This window comes from Sus scrofa, chromosome 4 (genome assembly GCF_000003025.6).
Source record: "Sus scrofa isolate TJ Tabasco breed Duroc chromosome 4, Sscrofa11.1, whole genome shotgun sequence".
Classification (NCBI taxonomy): domain Eukaryota; kingdom Metazoa; phylum Chordata; class Mammalia; order Artiodactyla; family Suidae; genus Sus; species Sus scrofa.
The window spans coordinates 28,191,669-28,203,697 of record NC_010446.5 but is presented as its reverse complement, the minus strand read 5'-3'; the positions used below and the strand labels follow the sequence as shown (position 1 = coordinate 28,203,697).

The following is a 12,029-nucleotide window of genomic DNA, read 5'->3' as shown; positions in this document are numbered from 1 at the left end:
TGGCTCTGTTGCATGCTGGGATATGTAGTTTTCTAGGCGCTTAATGCCCGTGCGAAAGCAGGATCTGGACTCTCTTACCCAGAGGACTGAGCAACCAGGAGGCGGCCCGCGCTGGTTAAATTCTCACATTATAGGCAGGGTGGCGAGACCCCGCCCCGGAAATGCGTGTGCTAGCTTTCTGTGTGCTTAGGTGCCCGAGCTACTGAGGGTCTAGGTCCGGGCAGCCGAAGAGTGTGGTAGGTAACGGTCGTCAGCGCAAGGGTCATTTCGTCGCTGGGAAGGGACGGCCCTCGCCCGCGGTGATGGTGGTGAGCTATGCCCGTGGTCCTCAGGGCCGGGACCCGGGCCCAGCCCAGGCTCCTTTCGATGTGCTGTCTTTCGTTAGCTTCCCCGACCCGCGCTCGCGGGCCTGTAGGGCTCTCCGACAGGGCGTGCTACCGGAGTTGGCCTGAAGCCAGTCCTCGCTTTGTTTTCTGGCTCCTCCCCTCCCGCCTCTCCCGCTGTCTCCGCCCTATTCTATTTTCCCAAAGAATGTCTGAACTGGGAGGGATCCCCTAGCGCCCTTGTTTTACCAGTGAGAAAACTGAGGCCTTTAAGAACTGACTTGGCCAAGGTCACTATCCGTATTTTAGGGGCCAAGGCAAGATCAAGTTCAATATCCTAGGACTGGTACTGACTAGATCTTAGTATTACTTTGAAAATGTTGCCCTCCAACGTCAAAAGCGAACATTTCTTACTACGTTCTCAACCTCTCCTTTCTCCTGTTCCATTAAAAAAAATAATAACTGAAAACTCACTACCAGTCTGAGTTTCATATGAGCAACGAGATGGGAGACAACAAAAGTAGTCTAAAGTTAGTGACAGATGAGCGGAGTAACGTTAGCTTATTCCAAGTTGTACAACCCAATCTTCCTCTCCTTTCTACACCGTTTTGGTTGTCTGTTTTTCTGAAAATTGAGAATTTTCTAAGTTAGGAATTAGTTTGAAATTTGTTTTCTCCTTATCCCAACCGGCAAGCTTTGGTAAAGAATACACATATACTTACTGTTAGTTTGGCAGTTATAATTCTGGGTACATTATAGTGAAAAGCGAAGTAAAGCACTTAGGAGCCTTACCGGGAAATTTCGTTTTTCACCAATTGTGCTTAATCTTTTATCGATATTGGGGTATTATAGCCAAACTTTTGCATGCAGTTAAGGTGCCAAAGTGATTAGCAATCAATTATGGTCTGGGGACCTCTGGGGTCACAGTACCTGAGTTCAAGTCTTGCCTTCACTTTTTTATCCTCGTGCCTCAGTTTCCTCATCTGTAAAATACAAATTATGTTAATAGTACTTACATAAAAGAATATGATCTGGGAATTAAATGAGTTAAAAACTCAGTGCCTTAAGTCAGTGACAGGCACACAACTGTTTAGTAGATGTTACAATAACTGTTATTGTCCAAAGACTCGTTAATAAAGGGTATATGGGGAAGAAAATTCTAAAGTTCATGATTATGACTGCTTGGGATGCAGTAAATAATATTAAGAATAATGATACTGTGAACACATCAAAATTTATCACCCCTTCAGGTGACAGACACTGTTAAACATATTGAGGTGCTTACCTAGAGGATTTAGAAGAAAATGCTTTGTAAGTGTTCTGTATCTGAAAATACATGTTGATGTTCAGGTTAGCAAGATGAACAAAGATGCGCAGATGAGAGCAGCGATTAACCAAAAGTTGATAGAAACTGGAGAAAGAGAACGGTAAGTAATAGATTGTGTTAATAAATTACATTTAACATCTTTAAATTACAGTTATGTTTTAAGAATCTAAATATCAAGTAACAAAACTGATGTCAGTGGAAATAATTACAGAAAATTGAGATTATCAAAAGCTTGAATTCCTAATATCTATAAAAAGTGGTTAGATCTGTTCAATATTGCAAGTCTTGGAAGTAAAAATGTAGAAAGATGAATAATAAATGACTCTCCAAAAATGTGCAGTCTAACGGAGAAGAAAACTATGTGCCCAAATAACTACAAATGCAGATCCGATGTTACCTGGTTTTTAAGAGGGAAACAACATGATGAAACCAGTTTCAGTAACCAGCTCTCTTAACCTCAGAGAGCATATACTCTTCCTGCTCTCTGAAACATTCTTCTTTCTTCCCCCATCTTTAACTAATTCTTGCTCATCATCAGGCCTTAATTTAAATATCATCTCTTTTAGGAATCTGTTATCTCCCAAATACCTTGTTCTGTCTTAGCAATTAATCACCTTATCTTGTAATCACCTACTTTGTTTGTATTTATCCTCCAGTGTAATCTGAGTTCCTTGACAGCAGAATACTACTGTATACTGAGTATCATGCCTAGTGCATAATTGGCCCAGTAAATATTTGAAGAATGTTTGGCACTACAGTGGAGGGGCTAAGGAATCAAAAAAGGCTTCCAGGAGCAGGGTGATAAATTGTATAAAATGAGAGAAATATATATTAAGGAACAAGATGGATCTTTCAGCTCTACCTGGGGATTAAGGTGATCATTAAAGGTCTCAGAGCAGAGTAGGTATGGTACTGCAACTGGAAGAGAAGCATTAGCAGTTCCCCAACCCAGCAAAGGAGAGAGGATGGTCTAGGCAGATGGAACCAAATATGCAGTCAGAGAGATATGTTACAATATGATCATATTCTGGGGAACTGCACAATTAAAATGTGAAAGACAGTAGACAGGAGTGTGGCTTTTGTATCATCAGAAATCTTTCCATGGAAAATTATAAACTTGGAGTTCCCGTGGTGGCGCAGTGGTTAACGAATCCGACTAGGAACCATGAGGTTGCAGGTTTGATCCCTGGCCTTGCTCAGTGGGTTAAGGATCCAGCGTTGACGTGAGCTGTCATGTAGGTCGCAGATGCAGCTTGGATCCTGCGCTGCTGTGGCTCTGCCGTAGACTGGTGGCTACAGCTGTGATTCGACCCCTAGCCTGGGAACCTCCATATGCCGTGGGAGCGGCCCTAGAAAAGGCAAAAAGACCCAAAAAAAAAAACAAAAAAGAAAAGAAAAGAAAATGATAAACTGAACTCTATAAATGGCTCAATCAATGGAAGTATGTTAGCTTATGTAGGAGCTGCAGATTAAGGATCTGACATTGTCACTGAGCAGCTTGGGTTGCTGCTGTGATGCAAGTTTGATCCTGAACCAAGAACTTCCACATGGCGGCCAAAACAAACAAGATCCTGTAACTAAAAGTTTAGTGCCTAAAAGTGCTCTAGGCATCAGTGGATCCAGGCACTCAAAAATTGTTGCCAGGAGTGTCATTTCCTCTCTCAACTCTGCTTTCCTCCTTGTTAGCCCTATTCTTGAGAAGTCGCTACCCACAAAGTGGAAGAAATTAGCAGTTCAAAATTTACATCCCTCCAGCTGAGACTACCTTTCTCCTAGTGGTTTCAGCAAAGGACCTAGCTTAATTACCATCATATCTAGGTAGTAGGCTGTTCATGACACAGCCTTGCCTAGGACGCATTTCCATTGCTGGAGCCCTGCTCCACACTTGTGTTTTTATAGTCAAAGAAACACTGGGAAAATATGTGTTGTATTAGCAAAAATATCTCTTGTTGACTTTATCCTTGGGTGGTGAGAGTCATTAAAATCTTTTAAGAAAGGGCCTGAGTAGGTCACATTTGCACTTCAGGAATGTTATTTTGGCAATATGGAAGATGGACTCAAAGGGCCAGAGATAGATTGCAGAAGATGCTACCAGGTTAAAAGTAAAAAAACAGTAAAAATGGAAGGGAGAACTTAGAATTTTTTTTAAAGTAAAATCAGCAACCCTTGGTATGAGGAAGAGGAAGAAGAAAGCCTCTAGAACAGTGCCTTGGGAAGCTGAGAGCACAGTATTGCCAATAATGGGCATAGGGGATTATGTATTAATTGTTTTTTTATCTGTATTTTCATTCAGGCAGCCTAAAGTTACTGAGTTTCTACCATATGCCACATCCTGTCTAAGGTGCTGGAGATATAGTCAGTTCTCTTTTATTCAGCTTATATTCTAATGGGAGGAGACAGGAAATAAATGTGTAATGTATCAGATGGTGATGAGTTCTATAGGAAAAATAAAGCAAAGAATAATCAGGGGTGTTATGTTAGATAGAGAAAAGAGAAAAAAAAAAGCTTCACTAATAAGAGGTCAGAAGGATATGGGGGGGTAGGGGGAGTAGTTCTGAAGTTCCTGTCCTGGCATTTTGAGGAACCCAGGGAAACTAATGAGACTGAGTCAGTTGGGTGAGGGACAGAAATGATAAAGTTAGAGGCATAGCTGGAGATTGGCAGGCCATGGATGGTCACTTAGGTTGTAGTAAAGACTTGGAATTTTGTTCTGAGTAAATTGGGAAGCCACTGGAGGGTTTTGAGCAGTGTAAGGAGAAGGCAGTGTACAGGGGAAGAAGCAGGGGGACAAGTTAGGAGGCTTTGGCAACAATCCAGTCAAAAGAAGATGGTGGCTTGAAGTAGGTAGTGATGTCATAGGCAGTGAAAAAAAATCTGGATTCAGGTATATATTTTAAAACTGGAATCAGTGGGATGTGCTTATGGATTGGATGTTAGTGTTATCAAAATTACTTAATGAAGGATGCTGCCAGGGTTTCTAAGAGCCTGAGGATGTAGAATAAAGGAGTTGCCATTCTGATTAGAGCAGCTTAAGGTGGAAGAGGAAGAGCAGTTTAAGGTGGAAGAGGAAGAGAAGTAAGAGTTTGGTTTGACTCTATTAAGAATAAAAGACTTCATTAAACATCAAGATGGAAATGTCACATAGTGGACATTAGGAATACTGAAGTGGTTTGGTTCAGGAATTGATATGTTTAAGCTGAGAAATGAGATGATTTAGGTTGAAGATTGAGCTTTTGTAGAGGTTGGTATGGCAAAGGGATAAAATATTTTATTGCATCCATGGTGCCATTAGCAGTAATACATACCATTATTTTTTTTTCACCAGTAACAATAAAGAAAATACTGCCAATAAAATTATGATAAGGCATACCAGTTACCGAGTTGTTAAAATGTGGGAAAAAGCAGTCTTAGAATTAATGAAATTCTTGGAACTAATGAAATTATTATAGAAGTTAATGAAATTACATATTAACCATAGTTAATATATAATTTAGAAGGTTAATGGGGAAAAGGGAGGGGGACCTCTCTGAGATTAGAGAGAGAGAGATATTATGGGGCAGTAAGATAATAAATAAGATAATAAAGGGTAAAAATTTGTAGTTAAAGAATGGATTTTGGAGTTGGAGGGTTTCAAAAATGCATCTGCTTCAAACTCAACTAATACCCTTTTGCAGTTGTAAGAAGTGTTATATCCCATCCACTTCATTGAATTTTACTGATGACAAAAATGAGGCCCAGAGTTTAAATGACTTGCACTAAGATCAAAGAACTTTTTAGTGATAGAACCAAGATTAGTCCATAGTTAAAGTTTTGTGACTGGAAGGTAGGAGATTGTTAATTGAACAGTTGAACCTTTGCTACAAACATTCCAATCTAAGATATTGTGCGCCCTTGTAGTTTAATTTGGAAACACTTTTTTTTCAACAGCCTCAAAGAGTTGCTGAGAGCTAAATTAATTGAATGTGGCTGGAAGGATCAGTTGAAGGCACACTGTAAAGGTAATCAGTTTCATTTAGAAGCTAAGCTAATTCCATTGCTCTCAACTGTGTTGGTTTGGAATTCACTAGAAGAATTATAGTCAATATTTTAAGGTATATTGAGTGCTTGAGCATAATTTTAAACAAGTAGAAAATTGAATCTTGTGGTGATCATTGCTTCTTCTCAGTGATAATGTGTAGACCTATTCTTTAATTTTTAGAAACTTTGTGTTTCTGTTTTTAAAAAGTGAGGCAAGATTTTTGTCCGACATGGAATATGGAGTCCCATCTTTTTCAGTGTGCCTGTTCAGTGAAACATGAATTACTCCTAGTGTGTCTTAATGTAGCACATTGAGCACTTTATGATTGGCAGACTTATAGGAGTTATATCTCCTATTTCTAGCAGTTATTTTTGAAAAATTCATGTATAAAATCTCTTAGAGAGTTACACCTATTTTTAAACTTGTAGAAGTTGTTAAATTGCTGAGTATTGATGACAATGCCACTAGATAGATTACATGTGTCACTAAGATGAGCCTCCTTCCTTTCTGGCTTAGCTTTTGGTATAATGGAATTCTGGATATTTAGAATGGATTCTCATTGTATTGTAATGGTTTCTACAAATGATAAGAGACTATTGATCCCATTAACCCTAAGAAGTCAACGTGGCAACTTAGTAAAAGCATAGACTTTGAGGTCATACAGCCCTTCACTGGTAAGACCGAAGCTGGATTTCAGGTCATGTGGAAGTGAGTTATTTAATCTTTGAGCCCCACTTGTCTTACCTCTGAAGTGGGAAAAATGCCCAGCCCATTAGATTATTGTGAATATTAAATGATGCAAATCACCCAGCAAGTAGTAGGGGTCCAGTGTTAGCTGCTTTCCGCCTTCTCTTTCTTTCAGCCCAGCCTAGAGAAGAGAAAGGAGCTAAGGAATTGTTCTATATTTTAATCTTGGGCTGTAAAATAACAAGTAAGACTCAAATAATAGCTTATTCCTTTCCATACATTCAAGAGCTAGTATGTTTATCATGAAATACATCTGTGCAGTTGCAGGTTTCCAGCTTTTTACAAATACTAGATTGAATTTATAGTTCAGATTCATTCTGAGTGTTGCAATGTTTTGTTTTTGATCTGGCAAATACGTACTGTGTTTAAGGTTGAATTAAATCTCCATTAGAAAAGAAAAAAAGAAGTTTCCTCTTTTTTTTTTTTTTTAAAGACCAGTCTGTACTTTAAAAACATGATCTTAACCCTTCCTCTATGAAAATCTTTCTTACAGATAATGATTTTAAATGATATGATTTGTTTTTTGCTTTTGCATAAGAGGTAATTAAAGAAAAAGGACTAGAACACGTTACTGTTGATGACTTGGTGGCTGAAATCACACCAAAAGGCAGAGGTAAGGAATACAAATTGTGTGAAAGGAAACTTGTGCTAAGACATGATTTTTTTTCCCCCCTACTAGTTCAGCTTTTCTTCTTTTTTACAGGGAAAAACACTCTTTCCAAAATTAGGTGGGTGCTTGCATGTCATCGTTAGGAAGAGTTATAGTTGCCTTGCCAACTTTCTTGCATGGTTTTGAGAAACAAAGAGGTGTAAAATGTTTTCTCATTCTTAAAACAGTATACAATTGTAAAATGATTACAGATAATTTTTAAAATACAGGATTTTCTAGAGGCAAGTATTACCTGAAGCTAGGGTTTATATACTTTAGCCTAATATTTAATAATTAAAAGTGTTCCTCCAGCGCCTAAGTCATTGCTCTCTCCTTTTCCTTATTAAAAATAAACAAAACTATCTTCTTGAATGTCTGATTAAGAATTCGATAGCTCGGAAACTTCACGGTCAGGAAAATTCATATATAAGACCAACACTTCAACTCTTTCTTAATTTCTCCCTTTAATGCCTTTGAAAGAAAGAAAATAGTTTATTAATACTGATGATATATAATGACCATTAAGTCAGGAATTACATCATATTATTAGGTATAACTAGATTATTTTCATTTATTTTGAGGAAGTGGGGCGGGGGTTGTAGTTATAAGTGGAAGCAGGTAAATTAGCTGACCCATAAGTTTTTCCTCATACAGAAATAGTAAAAAGAATTTAGGTGTACAAGTAAATAACTTTAAAATTATTACAAGGGAATACAAATTCCCTGAACTGCTACCAGCTGGGAAGGAGCTACAGCATCCATGGTCCTTTACATCCATCTCGTTAAAAGGGATGTTTCCAGCTAAACAACATGACTTTTTTGGTCAGTCATGTCTCAGGACAGGAGGGGTGGGGGAACAGTATTTATTGCCCCCCACCCCTACCCCCACCTCCACCCCCATGGATTTGTATTTTAAAACAAATTTCTATAATTCCTTTTTCTATGTTTCTTCCGTTATTTATGCTTATTTAATCTATTAACATTTCAGAACTGGTTATACAGGATAGAAAATATCCTCTGCTTCTCTTTTAATGCTTGTGTTGGACATTTCAATCCGTCATAGCTCCCCTGCTAGAGAGTGAGCAAAATAAGGAAAGAGCAGTAAAAATAAATCTTTTGTTTGTAGTCTTTGTTTTATTATCGAGACGTATTTATTTTTTAAATTAACATACAGTAAAATTGACCCTTTTTTAGTGTCAGTTCTTTGAACTTTATACATATACATAGATTCATGTAACTACCATGCTAAAAAAAGACTCCCCTCAATCTAGTCCTAGTCACACACCATCCGTAACTCCAAAGCAACAGATCTGTTCTGTCACCATAATTTTGATTAAAGGTATATTTTATGTACGCATTAATCACATTTCCAGTGGACTTTAATTATTTATGTCTTTCTAGGCCAGCTTAAACTAAATTGATAGAGAAATATCTGTCTTATTTGATTTCTGTACTTATTTGCGGAATTTTTTTGTAGAAACATTAAACTAAATCTGAAGTTTTCATTTCCTCTGATTACAAATAACATTAGAAGTTTATTTTAAGTTACTTCCCTACTGTCATTTTATTAGTAGCCAAAAAGGTAAAAATAGTGTAATTTATTTATTGACATTTAATAATAGTTTAGATTTCAAAGAGCAGAGTTTTTTCTCCCATTTTAGTTTTAATATTCTGAATAGATAATACATTCACATGATTCAAAATTTTTAAAATTATAACATATAACTACTGGAGTTCCATTGTGGCTCAGCGGTAATGAAACGGGCTACTATCCATGAGGGCATGAGTTCGATCACTGGCACCACATCCTCATGGATACTAGTGGGTTAAGGATCTGTTGTGGCTGTGAGCTGTGGTGTAGGTCTCAGAAGTGGCTTGGATCTGGTGTGGCTGTGGCTGGCATAGGCTGGCAGCTGCTGCTTCGATTCAACCCCTAGCCTGGGAACCTCCATATGCCCCAGGGGCAGCCTTAAAAAGACAAAACAAAACAATATATATATGTAATTATATTTTTTATATATATATGTAAAACTACTGTTGAAGCTTTTGCATCTTTGCTGATTCAGTGATTCAAGACAGTATATCTATTTATTTCAATACAGTATTGCCAAATTACCTTCCTAAAATGTTGTATCAGTTTATTCTCCCACCACTAATATGAGAGTGCCAGTTTTCCCTCAGTCTTGGCAATACATATATTATGGACCTTTGGATTTTAGCCAGTCTGATTGGTAAAACATGCTATGTGAATGAGGTTAAACTCCTCTTACATTCAGGAACTATGTGCTTCTCTTTTCATCTCCTTTTGTTCATTTTTCTGTAAGCCTGCTGATCTTTTTCATATCAAGTTGAACAAATTATATAGTAGAAAGATTAGCCTGTTTTTTTAAGATTGTTTTCTTAGTTTTAATTTTTTGTCTATGGTGATGATTTTGACAAAGCTTATTAAGTTCTTATTGCATTTGAATCACATTTATCAATCTTTTACAGCCTCTGCTTAAAAGAGGCCTTTTCAACTCCTAGTTTAAAGAATTTTCCCACATGCAATGTATTTTTAGGTATTCGCTCATTCAAATAATGCATTGCAAATCTTACTTTTTTAGATATCTTTTTTTTTTAATTGAAGCATGAGGGTTACTTATACGATTATTTGGTTGGTAATCCTGAATACAGCATCAAAACTCAAATTAACATATTAATTGGAATTTTCTTACTCTTATATTTTTATTTTTATGTTTCAGCCCTGGTACCTGACAGTGTAAAGAAGGAGCTCCTACAAAGAATAAGAACATTCCTTGCTCAGCATGCCAGCCTTTAAGATTGAATTAGATTGTGTCGTTTTGTGGTTTTATTTCTGAAAGTAAAACTTGCCATAAATTAGGAATCAATTTCCCCAAATAAAATCCTTTTTTGTATGATGGTATACAGTTTTCAGTAATGATGTATACATTGTATTGATTTTTTTCCCTAAATGTGTTATTTTAATAAATATCTCATGAATGAGTTTGAAGTTTCCTTGGGTTTTGGAATAAATGGGACTTTATTAATAATTCATCAGATTTGTTGAGAGAAAAAGTCAGCAATTAATATAGTTTAAGTGTTAAATATGTAAATGTTAAGTAAGCAAATATCTGTACTAACAACTGAGAAGTAAACAGCGTCTTCTGATTGTTTGGATGTAGTGTATGCCTCTTGAATCCCTATAATATTTTATAATATATGTCCCATCTTGTACTACAGATATCTTATTTGTTATTAATGCTGAGGTTAGGACTGGGTCTTACTCATCTTTATGTGCCTTCCTTATTCCTCAAAGAATTTACCATCTTATTGGAAGAGAGAACATTTGCAAACTGGCTCCATACCAAGCTCCTTTCACATACTCATCTGAACTTTGAAAGCAGAAACTAAATTGCATCCCCACATACTAAGGTCAAGAAAGAACTTAATGGGAAATAATCTCCGCCCATAGCTTTACTCTGACATCAAGATTGCCAAATCCATGGACTTTTGTCTATTCTTACGTGACCTCTACTGGAAAAGGAGAATGTTGACCATCCTGCCACTTGGAACTCTTCCCACTCCTCACGTTGTTTATACCTACCACTGGAAGCTCCTCCTATTTCTTGTGGATAACTTTTGCTGTATGGAACTTTAAATAATGGTGTTTCTTAGTGCCCCCTCTGGGCCCTCTGCCTGATAAAATTTCCTGGGCAAATCCCAGGAAACTTGGGTCGGACCATGGCTTCAAACACTAACAGGTTGACAAATGATAAACTGCATCTCCAGCCCAGCCTCCAGATCCATATACTCAACTGCTACGGATCAGACTCCTTGAATGTTCCATAAACACCTCAAACTGACCACACCTAAGAGTGATTTTTCTGTTTCCTCCAGTAACTTCCCTTACTGTGTTTCTATTCTCTGAGTGGTGCCTCCCAGATATACAGATTACCCAAGGAACTTGTTAAAATAATGATTCTAAAGGTAAGGGATATGGCACAAAATTCTGTATTTCAGACAAGCTTCTCAAACATGCTTATGCTGCTGATCAAGGCCAGTTTGAGTGTAGCAAGGCTGTGTGTTGCTCATTCCCTGCCCTCTTAGTTGAAGTCCAGATTAGTGCAGTAGGCTTTTAGTATTTCCTTGCTCCAGTTGCCCCATGCCTCCTCCAGTATATCTTCCACATTATTGCCTAAGTGACCTTACCAAAATTCAAGCCTGATCATTTTATTCTCCTACTTGAAATTTCTCAATGACTTCCTAGTTTGCAGGGTAAAATTCAAGTTCAGCCATAGCACCTAGACACTTCTTGATCTGCCATTCACTAATTTCTCTGATTTGTCTAAAGAGTCCCCCAGAGTTCTTTCATCTCTAAATAATTTGAAAATCCATCAACCTAGAACGCATTCTACCTACCTCATTCCCACTTGCCCTTCAGAATCCAGCCTGAGTTGTTGCTGAAATATTCTGATGTTTCTTGTTTAGATTCCCCACTACTGTTTTTCTTTAAGAAGCACCTGTGTGTAATTTCAACTCAGTGGTTTTCCAACTTTAGCCTGCATCTTCTGGAGGGGAGGAAACCTGGCTTTGATTTTTATTTCGTATGAAACTTATTTGTGGATGAATGGATGAGGGAATGAATATATGAATGAACTATTGAACATTGTTGGAGCAGAGAAGTTTACAATTGAGTGTAGCTGAGGAAAGCCTTTGTTAATTTTTGGTTCATATTCTAGGGATAAAACCTTCTGATGAATTTACATTTTAAGTGTAGTCACTGAACCAACTGTACTTAGTTATGTAAATTTTGAGTCCAAGGCACACACAAAATCATGAAATTACCCCAAAGAGTTTTTTGTTCACTTCATCTCATAAAGCAATGATACAAAGTAATGATAGCCATATTCATCATTCTACTACCAATTATCAAAAAGGAAACAATCTCAAATGGTATATAAAAAAT

At 37.4% G+C, this 12,029-nt stretch overlaps 1 protein-coding gene across 3 annotated transcripts; it reads left to right on the top strand.

Moving 5' to 3' along the window:
• ENY2 (enhancer of yellow 2 homolog (Drosophila)) lies at positions 149-10,067 on the top strand. 3 transcript variants are annotated; one of them, XM_005655342.3, is made up of 6 exons: positions 149-308; positions 1,674-1,750; positions 5,578-5,648; positions 6,954-7,028; positions 7,119-7,143; positions 9,805-10,064. In XM_005655342.3, the coding sequence occupies exons 1-6, from the start codon at positions 303-305 to the stop codon at positions 9,815-9,817; spliced, it is 267 nt and encodes an 88-aa protein (XP_005655399.1). In that variant the 5' UTR covers positions 149-302; the 3' UTR covers positions 9,818-10,064. The 3 variants fall into 3 exon arrangements, with proteins under 3 accessions (XP_005655399.1, NP_001230383.1, NP_001230382.1); NM_001243454.1 differs by lacking the exon at positions 7,119-7,143 and having other exon boundaries at positions 162-236; positions 9,805-10,067; NM_001243453.1 differs by lacking the exon at positions 7,119-7,143 and having other exon boundaries at positions 162-308; positions 9,805-10,067.

Coding starts and splice junctions, on each gene's coding strand:
- ENY2 (NM_001243453.1), top strand. Junction 1,751..5,577: donor GAAACTGGAGAAAGAGAACG/GTAAGTAATAGA, acceptor TTTTTTCAACAG/CCTCAAAGAGTTGCTGAGAG. Junction 5,649..6,953: donor GTTGAAGGCACACTGTAAAG/GTAATCAGTTTC, acceptor CTTTTGCATAAG/AGGTAATTAAAGAAAAAGGA.